The sequence below is a fragment of the Chelmon rostratus genome, chromosome 9, assembly GCF_017976325.1.
Source record: "Chelmon rostratus isolate fCheRos1 chromosome 9, fCheRos1.pri, whole genome shotgun sequence".
Lineage (NCBI taxonomy): Eukaryota > Metazoa > Chordata > Actinopteri > Chaetodontiformes > Chaetodontidae > Chelmon > Chelmon rostratus.
The window spans coordinates 17710610-17728791 of record NC_055666.1 but is presented as its reverse complement, the minus strand read 5'-3'; the positions used below and the strand labels follow the sequence as shown (position 1 = coordinate 17728791).

Below are 18182 nucleotides of genomic sequence, written 5' to 3'. Positions count from 1 at the left end.
TAGAGTTAGACCAGACAAACCAGGGAAATAAAGGCTTGAGTGTCAACTGTAAATACAGGCGGAAACAAGAGCCAGAGGACAAACTAAAACACTGCAATGGATCTGCTATTGACTTGAGAATGATGGAATTACTTTGCGACAGCGGCACACAGGTATTGCTCTGCTTAGTACAGTGCTGGGCCTCTGGGAGCAGTCACTCTGTGAGCCCATTCAGTCAGTATGCAACTGCACATCTCTCCTGAGCAGGCCCAACACCAGCACCTGTTTACACTTGTGGGCTGTTAGCCGCCATAGTTTAGGTTACTATTAAAAGAACAGAGGTTAGTTTCCACCTCCATGGAGGGAAACTAACCTCTGAGATGATAAAAGAGAAAGAGCGGATGTAAGCAACAAATCTTCCCTTCTTTCTTTTTTTTTTGTTCCCTACACCAATCATCAACTGTCACATCCCAGACAGGAATGAGGAGTGAGGAGAGGGGAGGTCCCTTAAGAGCACAGTGCAGGGGAATAAGGATGCCAGTCAGTGCATTTTAGTCAGCGCTCTTGGCCAGCTCACAGTTGCCACTCAACATACGCAATTCAAAGCATGTTTCTGTTTTCCACAACATATTTGGGATTGCCCAAAAGCACTTTTTGGGAGAGAGGGTGAACATTAAAAAAATAAATCTCAAATACAGATTTGAACCTTGTAACTGAATTCTAGAGAGATTTCATACAAACATGTTATAAAAATAAAATCTACATGCTCCTGAGTCCTAGCACTAATAGTCCATAAAAAAAATCTATATATTGGCTTACACATGATCTGACACCTATGGAACACTGGAAGCCAAGGTTGGAAGAGGTGAGCTGCATACAGCAGGCTGCCAACTTAAAATGGATGCTTATTTAGAAAGATGGACCTTTGGAACAATGTATTTATTAAATTCAAATTAGGCGGGATTAATGTATATTTAAACCTAATCTTGAAGCAAATTGAGTACAACTTTAATCAGAGCACAGCTTGTGTGTGTCTTTGTGTATAAGATACCTTTCATACATTTTTTTCTATCAATACACTTATACTTTTGTTCATACCTTGCCATTATTGCCTTCTTTAACACCAATGTTTTTCTTAAAAAGCCATGTAAGACAGCAGAACTGCAGGAACAATGAGTGGGACGTGAGTCAAGGACAATATCTGTTCCTTTAAGAAAACTAAGGAAAACACACACACACACACTGCTCAAGCCTCAAGGAAGGCTATAGCAATTCTGACACCTGCTATGACTGCACACGTTTCATGCTGTACAGTTCACACTCAGTCACTGTTTCACACCTGCCTTGGCAGGGTTTATATTGTTGTATGAAAAGGAATCACACATGTACACAGGACCTGTTACACAACATCACCATCACAGACACAATAAGCATTCATAAAGTCAGTATCTAACAATAACAAACAGTCTCTTATCTTTGTTTGGGAAGGAGCACTGACAAAGCTTATCCTTACCTGCACCAGGAAGATGATAAGGAAGTAGAAATTGGCAATTCTTCTAAACTGCTCAAACAGGTTCTTTGGTAGAAAGTTCCAAACTGTATACTGTGGGGGGAAAGGAGAAACATGCATGTAAGTCACAGAGAAACAAAATGAGTATTAGACTATGTGGACTGCTTTTAACTGCTCTTTGTGTAATTTTGATGTTTTTCAAGGGATCTTAGGGAGGTTAACGAAAGGCTTGGCAAGGGGAGAGAGATTAGAGAGATATTCACTGATCCTCGCATGTGTGTATTTTGTCTGAACTACGGAGGGGGAAGAGGAACGGCAACTTCAATAGCTTCCAGTCTCTGTTCTTCGCACTGCCTAGGGAGACGGCCCTTGGGGGACCACAGGTATTCCATTGATTCAGATTAGCGATTTATCTCCTTAATTTGGCTACCCTTGGATGCAGAGCCGATGAACTTATCAGGCTGGCGACTGTTTCTGTGTGGTTTGTTGTTTTTTTTAGTGGCCATGACTGCTGATACCATCAGGGCTGAGGTGATGCTTTAATCTTCTTAAATCCCTGAGAGACATCTCAAGAACAACACCCAAGTGGTAAGTTGTGCCACAACAAAATACCAGGGTGAAAAACACAAATGTGCACTCACACACACACACTTGCACAGAAACAGCAATAAGGCTCTGTTTATGAAGGGGAATGTCTGCATGGGGATGGCGTTGAAATGCAGCGGCAGCAGAATGGCCCATCTCATTTTGCCAGAGAGAAAAGAGAGTGAAAGTAATGAGAAAAGGGGGGTGGCAGCAGTGAGGGTGGCTGAGCGTGGTGGTGCAGCAGCAACGAGAGCAGGAGAGAAGAGGCGGAGATTGGTCATTGCAGAGTGCAAAAGCAACAGGATGATGGAGAGCGGAGGCATGGAGGAGCATAAACACTACAGCCGGGGTAATTAAAGGCTGTTTACCCTGACATACTGGCAAGAGCCAATTGATTGGCTCATCCTCACTAGGACCCTCTGCACCACTATAAATCCCACTCTCACACCGCTTCCCTCTCCCCACCACTTTCACCCTTCATATCCATAAGCCGACCAGTCCTGAGCCTGCGGCTGACACACGACTGAGGGGGGAGATTGAGGTGAGGCGAGGTGGGGTGGACTGCGGTCTATCCGAGCCCCGGGGGGGGAACGACGGAATTGCCCACCCTACCAGTACATTAACAGCCAGCCATGTATTTCACTGCCACAGCCAGTGCTCCCCTGACACACAAATAATCTCCTTCTGTTGGGAGCATAGACAACCATAGGAAGAGGCAGTGGGAGGAGGAATCAAGAAAGGAAGAAATAGGAATGCTCCAGCCTGTTCAAGGGTTCATTTTGCATTCCAAGTGTTAGATAAGAGAAGAAAAATGCCTGAAGGCAGGTGAAACATAACACGCAGAGGAGCTGAGAAAAAAACTGAGGTATATGAATTTCATCTTGCTATATGGCCAAACTGGAGCCCTGGCATATGCATGCAAGTGTGCTTCTTACCTTGGAGGACACGATCCTGTTATCACAGAACTTGGGTGGTATGAAAGCCTCAGTGGCGGAACACGGCCGATGACCAACATAGATAGTCCTACTGTCTACTCTTCTCTCATCACCGCCAAGCTAGAGGAGGATGCAGTAGAAGGGGAAGGGGGATGGGAAGAGGTAAAGACAAAAACAGAAAGGAAAGAGAGGACATGTTTGTAAGTTAAGACACTTCCCTTCACAGATTAGACTTTGAACAAGGTAAATTTGACAAAAAATAAAAACATGACTCATACATGAAACAAGAATTACTTAAAGGTAAGACAAAATTTGACCAACAATCTGGAGCATGTGGAATAAATCAATGAAAACAAAATAACTGTTTCATGGTGCATTGTTATTTCAGGTGCTGCAAGTCCATAATGATCACAAAGGAGTTGTTGTGGCCAAAAAATATTTCACAGCATGATGAGGCCTACATTCTTCCCACAGGTCAAGAATTAAGAGATTAGAATGTCTACTGTAGTGCAGAAAATTAAAAAGACATGAAAAGCACTCTACTGGAAAACAGTTGAGCACAAGCCAGTAACTCAAGGGAGGGGACAAAGAAAAGTATGAGAAGGGTCAACGGGCCAAAATTGTGATTGTGCAATGTCTGTAACTTAATTTCTTCCCTCCCAGGTGGCCACTCGTCGATGATAAATGAGTAATACATGCGGGCAGCCCAGAGAAAAATGCTGTGCTCAAATTTATGGGCTGAGCAACTGTGATGCAGATGGCAGGGTGATATGTGCATGCACTTGCTTGCCCAATGTCTGAGAGAGGAAAGACTTCAGGAAACGGGTCAGGAGCCACAGACACACTGGACTCCTCTCGACATGAAGTGGCCAGGGCATTCCTCTTCCTTAAAAGGCAGGTGGGGTGAATCACAGAACAAAGCAGGGAAGCCAGGTCCCTGTCTTAACTTAGCTCAGCTACATAAATCTCATAAACAACAGTACAAATGGTGACCCAAAAAGAAACTAGGGAAATTGTCAAGCATTACGTTTTCCATTTTTAATTTAAAATTAGGGGGTTTTTTTGGCCCTGTGTGGGACTGACTGGGTTCATTCTTCTGTGTGTGACGCAACCTCAGGCTGTAACCACACATCACTTCTTAAGTGAGGACATTTATGCATCAACATTTTCTTAGGCTTGTGAAATATTTAATTATATTGTTCTACAAAATGTGATCAAGATGCATTGTTACAGTTTTCTATTAGCAGCTGCCAAGAAACTGGATTTCATGTGGATCGGTCATCTCTGAACAATGCAGAGCCTGTTCAATAAAGGGCAGCAGCAATAACAATACAGATCCAGTGTATCATATCAGTGCATCACTGCCATTGAAATCCACCACCATTACATGCACATGCATTACACATCAAATGTGTCTGTCCTGAAGAGCGTAGGCTGGAAAACCTAGCCAACACTGTGCGCTCAATGGCCTCAATTTCTTTACTGACTTTGGCTTCGAGTGGACAGCCACATGGGCTGGAGGATCATTACTACACACCCAGTATACTCAGCCAGAGCTACTACACCCTTATCTGCTTCCACCACCTCTTTCTCTCTTATCCTCAAGCATATCCCTTATCTCAGCATGGAGGAAGACTAGTCCCACCTCTTTAAAGGGTAAACACTTAAAAAGCACGGCACTGATATGCTGTTGACCATTTTAAGTACTAAATCAAGTACTATCTATTATCTACTAGTACTATCTGTATATGTGTCTGTCTCTCACTATTACTCATCAATGAAGCAAGAAAGTTGGGTTATTAGGATCTGGAAACATTTCCTATTTTGAAGAATCTCGAAGTACACATGGAATACTATACTGCCGACAATATTTCTCATAAATTGTCCCAAGAACCTTTTGTGCTTGTGCTTCATGTAGATACTGAAAGTCAGGTGTTCAACCTCCGTGGAAAATTGTTGGACCACGACTGGCCTGATCATCACTCTGAGAAGTGAGAAGTGTGGCCCCCATCTGTTCCCAAGCTGTGCAAGCGGGTCATTAGCACGTGCGATCCATATTAAACATATCTGATATCTGTGACATCTTACTGATCTTATCACAGTGGCCATTGAATTTTCCTCTGTGTCTTTAAAAGTTTTTCAGGTTTTGTTTTGTTTGGTTTTTTGCTCACTCTCTCTCTCCCTCTTTTCCTCTCAGAGAAAATGGTCAAATACTTTTTTACAAGCTTGTGTACCAGCAAACAAGATTCATCTTGTAATGGCTATACTGTGATGTGAACTGGATTCAAGTTTTCCACTTGTTCCAGCGTCACGGTTTAAATTACACTCGGAAAGGGGCATTGCTTCCAGTGAAGCGTCCTAGTCACGGTGAGGCATTTAAACCCTTGTAACTTGAACATATTTTTTTCATCAGCAAGTTCATGCACACTTCACTACATTTACACCAACACATACTGTACTACATTGGTGCGTTGCCCAAAATTGTGCGGAAAGGTCCCACCTAATACATCTTTACAAGCAAACAGTGACACAAATAGTGAAGTTTTATTACTCATCTATATATGCACTTCCACATGGTATGTTATTTTTAAATGGAAACTCTAAGTAATCAGCATCTACAAAACAAGTTTGTTCCATTGTGTCCCTTTTTTCTCCTCTGACAGGAACCAACCCACCAGCTCTTAAAAGTAGTTGTGCTCTCAGCTCAAGTGCAAGTTGTGCAGCTATTACTGTGATTGTAAATTATTAAGGTTATGCAGGCAGGGGATCTGCTTTATATCATATAAAGGCCAACAACATGTGGGCTGAGGGGACAGACTACCATGAACATCTGATCCAGGACAAGCGCCAGGCAATGTGTAAATTACGGCCACCTGGACAGCGAGCTGCCCAAAGTCTGCTGCTGACAAGAAGTTAGATCAAAGAACAGCCTCAAACATTTGAAAGTCTAATTTATCCATGTAGGGACAAAAAAACAGACTACATAACTCCAGTTTGCACAATAATTTGTTTCTCATTAATGGTCAAATAACACAAAGGCCAAAATCTTGTCTCAATTCTGAAAAATTTCCCATTGTCTCTCCAGTCCAGACTAGAGAAGGGAGCCAGCAGGCTTACATAGTGCTCCCTTATGCATGAGCGGCAATGTTCACACCTCAGTATGGCTGTCAAATCTACCATCCCCTACCCACTCGGCACACACTGACACCCCTTCAGCAGGACCGGACGGACCTAGCTGCCAGAGGATGAAGAGACAGAGAGTGAGGGAGAGAGAGAAAATGAGTAGGAGGAAGAAAGTGTGAGAGAAAGGAAGTACAACAGGCTCCAAGGACACAAGCACATCCAGGTTTTCTATATCAAACAACAACCAGCCCCCAGGAGGAGCAGTAAGCCAAGAACACCCCCATGGATCACCTTGTTCATTTATTTGAATCAGATGCAGTGTTTCTGGCAGCTATCCCTCCTCTGTGTACTCTGCAAAATGCCATCTACAAATGTAATAGCAGCATTCCAGATATGCAATTCTGCGAACAGCTAATATAACATTAGGAAGCAATGTAGGACAGGAAAAAGCAATCATGTACAAAGAGCTGCGCAGACAGAACATAAAATGCAAGTGAAGAACAATTTTACAAACCAAATTAGGCTAAAGTCAAAGGACCTGCAAGGGGCTCTGGCATGTACTTCAGGGCCACGGGTCAGACAGTGAACAATATTAGCTGGCTGGCTTCCACTAGTGCCAGTCTTTCACTTGTGCCCATTCCTTTAGGATTGATTATGAACAAGGTCAGAGGGTTATCAGATCAATAAATACTTGTTTTCATGAGCCCCGGAAACGATACCCAAAAAGAAACATTAGCACTTACACCCATATAATTCACACAGAAACTGAATTCTATAAAAATGAGGAAGTGGTCCACACCCTGGGGTCCTAAAGATAAGAGAAGAACTATTGAATGGCCATTTAGCGGCAGATTCATGGTAAAATGTAATGAGGGACAGACCATGGGGCCCACTTCATTTTTGAGCAGTTACGTGATTGCAATGCTCATCTACAAAATAGTGAGCAAGAGGCCACACAAGAAATGCTAATGTAAAGGAAAATAGACCTGATTGCATTATCTTTGCCTCATTGTCAAAGGTCAAAGCCATTCATTGCCAATGATGTTAGCAAGTAAAGCAAAAGTGGCCAAGAGTCAAGTGCCAGTATGTCAATACCAAACAGTAGACTGAAAAGCATCAGCTACAAAATGTGAATGGAGATCAATAAAGCAAACAACCAATGCTCAATTGAGCTGAATCTGATTGCTCAGTCAAAACTAAATGGTGCATTAGAGAATTGCGTGAGCCAGAAACTTTACATTAAATTATGGTCTAAATTTAATTATGGACACATTGAGAAATGAGCACAGGGTGGGACGGGGGGGGGGAAAGGTGCGTCACTGAGAGCAGGGGGAATGTAAGACTACATTCAGCTACAGCCAAACTCCCAGTGATGACTCTGGTCTGATGACATTGCGTCCTGTCACACCATCTCCCTATTCAGTGACTATCCCGCTTTGTCACAATCTGCATGCTGTTAGCTGAACAGACACGCTGGGTAACCAGGAAATAACAATACCATGTACACTGTAACACAATCCACTTTCTGACGGTGCAATCTAGCCAAAACTCTATCAGTGAGGTGTTGATTCAAAAAATGTCCAACACAATTTTTCAGAATCCAAGATGAAATCTTTAAATTGATCGTTTTGTTTAAACAACAATCTAAAAATCAAACATACTCACTCATTCCATAATATACATTTTTTTGAGCAAATAGCTGGCATATCTGCTTGAAAAGTGAAGATGCATCAATTATTAAAATAGACTATTTGCTGTTTTTCAACTAATTTAATCTGAGAATTATTTCCACTTCCACACAAGGTAACTCAGGTGTGGTGACATCAAAGGCAACTATTCTTGAAGATCACCACTCATCCAAGAGGCATCTTTCAGTTGTCCTGATTTTGGGTTGGTCACATATCATCATGCAAGACAAGAATAAAACAGCATATCCTGTCTCTGTAGCCGTATCCCTTCTTCACTGACAGACATGTTGCCATTTATGGCCTGTGAGTCTGTCAGAGCTCATACAGCAAGTGCTTCTGGCTCTCAGGACAACTCTGGATTGCAAAGTGTGTTCTAATGCTCGCATCCTAAGTCGGCATCAAAGTTTTTACTGAAGTGCCCCTCCTTCAACTTACATGTTTATCGCCAGACGAGGAGTGTTTGTTGTCAAACAAGTTCATCTGACAAGCATCTCTGAGCAAACCAAATAAAAAAACCATATAAAGATGACACCATGACGCATAGAAGAAAAAAAGGTTAGTGACAGGAGGTGTAACAGTAGCGCAGCGGGTATTATTTACCCTGACACAAATAGATTTTGTGGTCAAACTAAACTGATGCTGTAACTTTTTCTTACAAAAGTGCTGAAACAAATTGAAAAACAGTAAGCCCGCAAGAACACAGAAGGTTAAGCTTTGTTCTGATCAGTCTGCTCTTGCAGGTTTTGTAACTTGGGTACAGGGGGAGGAAAAACACCGAGCTCATTCAGCACGGAATGCAGGAGCTGTGCCATTAAGCTTCAAAAAAATCCACTTAGAAAATCTACTTAAACACATTTAATGAGGTGTGAGGGAGCTGTGTGAAGAAGAGAGAGCACTGGGGACCTACACTTGTACTTCTTTATGTCCTGCATGTGTACTAATAGCATTGCACTACACTGAGAACGACAGATTCCTTGTTCATTCCATGTTCCCATTTGACCTTAGTATCCTTTTCATGTAATTCCCCAGGAAAAAAAGAACAAAGCTGCATAGTGTATAATTTCTAGAGGGCATGAGACGCGTGGGCCGTGTGTGGGCGAGTGTGCCTCAGTCCTTTATCATATTCAACTACTTTACAACATCTGCCTTTACTGCATCTTATCTATCCTATCAGGTTTTATGATGCTGCTCTCATCTTAAGTGGATTCATCACAGGTCAACCTTATCTGCTGCTTTATGCAGTACATATAAGCAGTTTTTCTCCTCACAACATACAGTACAGGAAAAACCGTAACAGGCAAGTCCCGAGAGGAGATCCATGACAATAATGTACCAATCTAGGCCTAAACATCAAATGGTAGTCTGAGAGTAATGGAATGAATAAATGCCAGAGCAAGTGCCTAACCTTCAGTAAACAGTTTCAAGAAATGTTGATGACAACAGTAAAAAAAAAAAACAACATAAAGTTGGTATTATGAATAGAGCTGAATAGAGCTGAGTGATGAATGTTTGAATACGAGGGGAAAGATGAACGCATCGAGTCAATGCTGTTAGTCATTGCAGTACTCAATGTGGCGCTCGCCTTTCATTCTCCATCTTTCTTGTCAGCCCACTTGCCTGTCCTCTTCCAGCATGCTCACTCTGTCTCACTAATTGTAACTCTCTCAGTTTTGATTACACATCCAAGAGCTCATTGCCTAGGCTGCAGAGAAGTTACAGAGGCTACGTTCTCCTTTGAAGAAAATATAGCACAAAAACACATTAGCGTCAAACGAAAACTAAACGTTTGTCACTACAAGGACTTTAAGAAGTACTCACCTCTTTGTTACAGTTCCTGTGCAACAAAGGAGTTCTTAATAAAGCTATTTCACATAATTTGTCTAATTTCAGCACAAAAGATGCTTTGTTTGTGTAATGGATATTCAATAATATATAAAAAATATTTTTAATCACAAAGAAACTAATTTTGTATAATTGGTATAATAAGTCCATACAGAGGGACCATAGCGTGTCACTGGAAAATAATGTTCAACTGTTTATACCATTAATGACACTCCATCTTTAGGTTAGGTTCTTTTCCAGCTTTAGTCTTCCCTTTATATGTCTAAATCTCTAAGTATCATTTACAGGTCAGAGTACATCATTAACAGTACATCTTAAAAACAGTTTTTGGGTTGGTCAACTACAGGGTTTGTCCAAATCAAGGAAAAGCAGAGCCATTACCCCACAGTGAAACTATAACAGAAGTTACCTCCATCATGGATTCACCAACACTTGGCAAAGTCTACAGACCCCATATCAGAGGCCACTCTCTCCTCTGTCTGTCCGCTGTTTGCACACAGGGATGAACAGCCCCACAGAGCAATAATAGTCCAACTTGAGCTGAGGGCTGATCCTAAGGAGCTGTTGTGGATAGGCAATGGCTCATTGTTCTACTAGCATCCCTGCAGCTGTACGAGACACAGAGCGTACTGTACCATGGGCTGGTACTGGCCTACATTACACTGTGTCCCTCGACAATGGGGAGGAGGGGAAACTCATCTAGACCTCGCACTGGGAGCTGCTTCCTCAATCATTCGGTCGCCTCAAAAGGCCACAGACAGATATTGTAGCAACTACACTTGCAACGCCTATCATCTACTGACAACTTTTGAAATGTTAAAAACCGCTGGCGTCTGACTAGATAAAGAGTGGCCGTGAGATAAAAGGCTGTTGCCCAAACCGAACAGTGTACAGCGCATCAATTTCTGCCTTGTGTACAATGTGAATACAAGCTATGCTAATCAGTTGTGGGAAACCTGTGAGCACTGTGTCTATCTCAGCTACTATTTCACACGAGAGAAAAAGGCCATAGAGAACAAAAAAAAAATGGCTGAAGACGTTTTAACAGGAAATGTGTAATCAAGTCACACAATGCTGACAGAGGTCTGTGGTCATTGGTGTATCCGAGGCACACTCTTGATTAAAACAGAACCTCACACAGACTTAATAAAAAGGGCGCAGCACAAACTTAAAACAGCAAACCTGGGAGCAGGTTTTACATTCACACAGAAAGTTATTTTTTAACTGGTTTATAGTCTTAAAGCTTTCATTTATTCAGACTTTGGTTTTGAGTTTGAGATTACATGTTGCTCCACCTTCTGCAGCTTGAACTTTATCCCCATAGCCACCATCCTCTTGACAGTTTAGCTGAGTAAGTCCTGGAGAGAATGAGAAAAGCGAAGAGGGTTCTTATGGAGACAACCGCCACACTTTGTGCTTTAAGACCAGGAAAAGGGAGCACATTTTCAAGCAGCATGCTAGTCACACTTTAATCTATAATTAAAGAGAATTTAAAGAAGTGTAGCCATAAATGGAGTATGGTTTTTCCAGCCAAGCGCACATGGTCTCTGGAGTCCTTTTTTTGTGTGCATGTGTGCAACAAATCACCAGATTCAGCTACTTAGATGAAGCTGCTTTTTCTAGGTGGCATATGGGTCGGAACTTAACTAAGATACACAACACTACAATGGCTTTCATTGCCCCCACCATGGCTGGCAGAGAGCCAAGCAATACCAACAAAAAGGCATTTACAGTACATCCTAATGCTGACAAGCTTTAAAAATCTCCATCTCAGCTATAGCCCCTACTGATGACATTATCTTTAATAATGTACCGGGCTATACTGGCTGTAATTGCTATTCAATTAATTATCCTTAGACACTGCATAGGAGCGCAACAAGACTAATGACAAAAATCAATGTGGCTCTTTCCTTCCTTTGCTCAGAGGGCATGGGTGATTTGGGTTTGGGCTTTCTCAATCGTTTCCTCCCACTGATCCGAGACCACTTTTAAAAGACCCATTTTTCTCCCTGTGACTGAAAAATACCGCCTGTCTAGCTGCCGTGGAGATAATAATGGTATGCTGTTACTTAACCTAGGTGTTCATGCGGGCATGCAGGGGGGGGGGGGGGGGGGGGCATGTTCGTATGTTTTCCAGCACTCGTTAAATCCTCACATGGACTTTGTTGCTCCTCTTCACTGTGGCAATGTGCATCCTATCATTTCAGGTGACAATGGAAAAACTGGGATTACGAAACATCACAGATGCTGCCGTTTCTCCTTCTCCCTCCGTGCTCAGACACAGAGAGTGAGACATAGACACAGACAAAAAAAAAAAAAGGAAAACATCCCCCCACACATCTCAGCATTCTCTCCACATCTCACTGCGAATGCTCTCTGGGTAATGCCGGAGCAGGAGCATGGCACAGAAAATCTCTGGATGAGCCTTTATACATATATGGATGATGAGGATGCATTTTGAGTGCCGCTAGCCTGGCGAGGATACGTGGGTCAGGGGAGGGAGGAGCGATGTGAGGAGAATTCAAAATAAATGAAGCAACCTGAATTATTTAGAGGTACAAACTGAGAATTCAACCTAGCTTTTAAAAGGAAGTGGAAAATTGCCACAAAAAGCCATCCATGGTCCCCTTGTATCCAGCCTGACCCGCCCACTCCACTGTTAACCACTACAGGAAGCCTGAAAGAGTCTGTCCATTAGGTGGAGAAAGAGATGGAGAGGTGCAAAGAGGCTACAGGTCCACCCCCTGGTTTCACTCCAGTTTCTCTGGTTTGAGTCACGCAGGGCTTTCCGTACTCCCCCACTATATTTCATCAGCCCGCTATCCCACAGCCTGCCGTTTATTCCTTCACACTGCCTCCCTCCCCACACTAAATATATTTATTATCCTGCTGTGTGTTGCAGATGAGCTCCTTTGGCTGGGTTTCCATTACTGGGCAGAATGCAGGAGAGCAGACGGAGGGAGAGAGAGGAAGGAAGAGAAAGAAATCAGAGTAAGCAATTCTGCTCGCCAGCCAGTTCCCGCTGCAAGAGTAATGGCGGCAAAACTGAGCGCGGTTCAATACGCATCTCTCCTAATCAAACAGACCTGATAAATCAAATGGCCCTACATACTTTGTATAGTCTATGGCCTTCAGATGTGCTCTTACACTAATCCCAAAAGTGACAACTGTGTTTGAGGACTCTTGTTTCTCATCAGTTGATAAAAGCCCCTAACACGTTCCCAACAGGTGTGACAAGCTGCTCACAGGTGAGAGTATATAAAAACAAGACTGACCTGAATGCAAAACAGAAAATAAATTTGGAGCATTGTGAAGCACAGCTGATAATGCAGCAAAACCAAAATACAGTTACAGAGTGCACGCTTATAATGCTGGAAAATAGACTCATAACCCTGATATTTGCTGGTCAGATGGAAGTATTGTATTGTCCTGCAGCAGTTAAAAAAAACATCCTCTTTTATTGCTAAACAAAACATTGGCTTGCCCTGGGAAGAGCGATGCCAGATAAAGTCTCTAAAAAAATATTTAACCTTGTGTGTTTGAGTTAGCAAAAGATGTTTGCACAAAATCACCCTAATGTGTAAGTCCACATAGTCTGAGGACACATTTGCACTTAGTTGTGAGTTTGTGTCTATATCTCAGACCTGCAAATGCTCATAGCTGACCTCACAAAACAGGTTTACAGAGCCCTGGGGCTTCCCAACACATTTGACATGCAATCCTTTACCCATAACAACATCTGCAGCCAGGTAAGGGTCTGCTTACTAGTGCCTGGGCCACAGTCAAGCAGATACAGATCTGAGACTGGAAGGCCACTGTGCATCCGCCTACAACAGGATGCATAGACTGGAGAGAGACGACAAAGAGCTCAGAAGGGTGAGGGGGAAGCCTTGCTGAGGAAGAGGGAGACCTCAGCAGTACAGTACAAAGTAGACTTGTAGACTTCAAAGCTCTATCTTGTTCCACAAGAAAAACCCTCATGCCATCAAAGGAGGATGTTCTATGTTATGGAAATTATTTGTGTAAATGCCATGACATCACTGGAGTGCCTCTGAATCAAAAATAAAACCTGTAGGCTAGAATCTATTCACGATTCTTTGATTAGAGTATGCTGTCACATGGTACTGTATCATGCCACTGAGACCAAAGACATAACATTATTTAAGCAGGAGTCTATAACTTAAGACTAAAAAGAGGCTGCCACAAAAATACAATCCGCCTTCTTGCTATATGATGTGACGTGATATGAATCACTGTAGCTAGCTTTACAGTTTTTTTTTTTTTAACTTGTTCGTCATATTTTAGGTCTTCGAGTATTATTATTTTCTAGGGATGCCAGCAGCTAACGATTATTGTCACCATCAATTAATCTGCCGGTTATTTTCTTTATTAAAAGTTCTGCAGGGGATGTCAGAAAATAAAGTCCAAAGATACTCACTTTACAATCACATAAAATGAATTAATTAAATGGCTGACTGTTTCAGCACCAAAATCTATTATTACATAATCCAAACACAAAGCAGTCCCAATTGTTTCAGCATGACCATATCCTGCCTTTGTGCACTGGGTCAGAGCACCTGTCGAGCGTCCGACCTCTGAACCACTTGGCTTCACTACTGAGCAGAAGGAGCATTTTCTCCAGTACTACAACTGAGTCAAAATATAAATAAGAAACTTCACACGTGTGAGTTAATTTGAGCTAGTGAGTAGGAGGAGGCCTACTAGTTACCATGGTGTGGAGAAAAAAAAAAACCTTCCTAAGGTGCTGCTTGGGCGATGGTGTTTTCATGTGCCGGTGCTGTTCTCCTTGCAGTCAAGGCAGGGGCTCCCACAATGAATACTATCACATTTCCGCCAGGCTCCACCTCTCACAGATCATACTGCTGCCTTCAAGGGCTTGAACGAACATCAAAGGCAGCTGTGTGATTCTGCATTCCTGTCAGAGCATTACAACCTCTGGAGCCCCCCACCCCCATGAAAACCCCAGCCCCACTCGTTCCCACAGCCATCTTTAATGATTTTCCAAAGACACACTCAGGGTTTAGTGGCACAGTGCACCACAGTGGGAGAGTCAAGTGAAACACATGAATCCTCCTCTGTGCCTCTCTTCATGATGCACATGTACCTCCCGTGGGCAAGGGGAGCATGGTGTGAATCAGGAGGCAGAGAGCCAGAGCCTGAGATAACGGCAATGTGTGCATCAATGACAGTGTGGCTGGCTGCTCCGCACAAAATATTATTTACAGCTCACACTGAAGAGAAATTACAGCAGCAATCCTCTCCAGAAGCAGGAAAATCAGCTGACCTGGCAACACTTAGAGAGAGGCCAGGAGGAGGGTCAGGCACTATAATTATTATATTGCTTCCCCTTATTCACTGTCGGTATCTATACTGCTCACATAGCCTGTGGGGGATTCAACCTGCTAGTGACAACAGGTTACTGGCGCATAAGAGGACGATAAAGAGGCAGTAAAGGCGGCTTAGCATTTATAAACCTGGCCTTGCGGACAGTTACTCCACTTTGAACTAGCCCACTCATGAATGATTAACGTATGAGAAGGGCAGTGAAACCAATGGGTGAACTTTAAAAGGGTAAGCATTAAATTGACCAATCGTGAAATATGATGGCCAAGCAGTTCATGCTGGCAAAATACCAATTTCTGGCTGGATACAAAAAAAAACCATCAGAGAACAGAGGGACTGTGGCACAATTAGAAAGATCTAGAATGCATCCTCAGACGGGCTGCAAAATAAATGCAATCATCTCTATAAACTGATTAATCGTTTAAATAGCAATAAGTCTAGTATAAAATGCACATCGCACATTCTGAGAGTCTTCAGATGTCTTCTTTTGTCCAAGCAATGGTCCAAAGTCTAAATATATTCAATCTAAAAGGATATAAAAAGACTGAAAAGCAGCAAATCCTTGAGTTTAAGAAGCAAAAACTAGATATGTTTGTCATTTTGGATGATTACATGACGTGATTGTCAACTTTGATGCTGACTGATTTTCTGTTGACTAATTGTTCCAACTCTTAACATAGGGCTGCAGCTAACGATTACTTTATTGGCGATCAATCTGTTGATTATTTTCTCGATTAATTGATTCATTGTTTGGTCTGTGAAATGCCAGAGAATGGCAAAAAACATCAGTTTTCCCAAGGTCCTAGACAACATCCTAAAATGTCTTGTTTAATCCACAACCCAAGGACATCCAGTTCACTGTCAAAGAGGAGCAAAGAAACCTGATAATATTCACATTTAAGAAGCTGGAATCAATTTTGACTTCTCAAACCGATTAATCGATAATCAACACAGTTGGCACTACTTTAATAGTTGATCACTAATCGATTAATCGTTGCAGCTCTACTCTAATGCCAACCATGAAGGACATATCTTCTGATGCACGTCTTTGTGCCTTTAAGTGTAGTGCATATTTTTAGCATTTAGGACCCCAGAGAAAAGCAGCCCACCTCTCTGGAGACAGGTAACCGCTCTCTTGATTTAGCTTTTAGCTCCGAGGCTGTTGTAGGTGCACAGGTGAGATGTCGCGCCCTCTGAGCGCGTGGTGACACGGTTTTTAAAAGGGTGAGTTTACATGGCGGAAAGCAAGTGACGTTATGCAACGCGCCAATTCCCGTATGTGACCTGTGAGGTGTCGTTTAATGTCTCTGTGAGTTTAGCCAACATCAACTTACATCCGTCGTGACTTCCTGGCCGGGAAGAACTTGCCTAACTAGCAGTTAGCTAAACGGCTGGCGAACAAGAGCAATGAAGTGTGACAACAGCTGCTTCGCGTTGTCAGTTAGGCTGAAGTAACAGTTTGTTATGAGCTCGGTAGTTTCTCAAGCATTCACAGAAAAAAAATGGCAGGAGGGAAATTACTGTAAATGACAGCGTACATTCTTTGAGGGAAGAATCACGGCAGTTAAAACGCTAGCAGGGGCAGCAGGATGCCATAAGCTAACGGCGTGCACGCGCATGTGTGTGTGTGTTGATGCCAGGCACACATACCAAACGGTTCAGTCTTCTCCGTAGCATCTTCTTGTTTATCTTCTTGGATTTCGCAACACTGGTGAACTCTTCTGATTCAACAGACGCCTCCGGGCTCTGCTTCAGCTTCTCCGGGGAATAACTTTACATGTATGTTAGTTAACCTGCTAGCTCCTTAGCTATCTACTCTCTACTCTACCGTTAGTTCTAGCTATATGAAATGCCGCAGCGACGCTACATCGTTTCCATTTTGTTTGATTTCGGTATCTTCGCACCATTCGCATTCTCACCCCGCTGAATATTTTCCGCGTTGCGGTGGACTAGTCGCGCTTCCCTGTGCTCAAGGCTGTAACAGTCCCTGACATTTCGCTCCGTGCCCTGTTGCTTAGACGCGAACGAATCATTTGTCGCCCCCCGAGTCTGCCTCCCCGCCGGACTCGCAAACTGCCACAGACGTGCTAAAAACTTCCCTTCTCTTTCCGAGCCCCTGCGCACAGGTCGCCTCACCTCCCTGTCAAACAATTTTTACTCCAGCAACCCGCAGCAGCCCACCAACATTCCCACGTTCACAAGCTCCACCCGGCGAAGGTGCGGCGACTTTCGCTCACACTGACTTCTGGGTAATGTGGTCTGAATGTGAAACTACACTCCGTCCTATTTTCCTGCATGTTCTATAGAATTGATTAGTGTGAGAGAAGTAGTGGCAGTTTGTGATTGCACTTCGGGGATCATTGAGCAACGAGTAGGAGCCTCATATAATAATTATAATTTATTAATATATAATATAATAATATAATAATTTCTCCTCTGGATAGACGATGCAGAAGGGACTTCCAGAGTGACAGCCAATCTTTTATAGTAGAATGATGAATTAGAAGCTTTTGTTTGATATTATACAAATATGCAGCTGTTATTGGAATATATATGTGTGTGTGTGTGTGTGTGTATATATATATATATATATTTATATATATATATATATATAATTGTGTTTATGAATAAAAATGAATTAAAAAACATATGAAATAAAACGTATATTACGCTCTACCCTTCAACATTAGTAATATTTCAGCAGGTGCATTTAAATAAAGTTTCAACACAGGACTTAACCCAGTCTTAACAAATCTTCTTTGTTATATTGATAAATGACACCTTTGCGCCTAGCCCTCTGCGCGTACAACAAGGTCAGAATAAGCCATAATAACCCAGTATGTGTACAATAGAAATAGAGATAGACATATAGCTAAACAAAGATGAACAAAGATAGGTAAAATAAACATTGAACTATTACATACATAGAAGTAGGTGGAAAAATCGGTGTATATATGAATATAACATTAAGTTGGTATGACTAGAAGTTTTTTCCAGGTTTTGAAGGGGGTGCTCTGAAAATTGCTAAACATTTTTAAGAAATAAGAATTGTGATTATAGCTGTCTTGATTTTAATGGATTTGTACCTGAGTAGAAGAAGTGTTTTGTGCTGTCAGGCTGAACAGTTACACCGCTGGCATCTTTATGGGGTGTTGT

The 18182-nt window shown here is 42.4% G+C and overlaps 1 protein-coding gene across 6 annotated transcripts in view; it reads right to left on the bottom strand.

Moving 5' to 3' along the window:
- Positions 1–17213, bottom strand: part of atp11c (ATPase phospholipid transporting 11C) — a 41244-nt gene extending 24031 nt beyond the window's left edge. For all 6 annotated transcript variants that reach the window (XM_041943710.1, XM_041943711.1, XM_041943712.1 and 3 more), the window contains exons 1-3: positions 16677–17213; positions 3010–3129; positions 1493–1582 (exon numbers count right to left, since the gene is read on the bottom strand). In XM_041943710.1, the coding sequence (XP_041799644.1) occupies positions 1493–1582; positions 3010–3129; positions 16677–16703 (237 nt within the window). In that variant the 5' untranslated portion in view covers positions 16704–17213. The remainder of the gene's footprint in view (positions 1–1492; positions 1583–3009; positions 3130–16676) is intronic.
- Between the last annotated feature and the right edge of the window lie 969 nt (positions 17214–18182).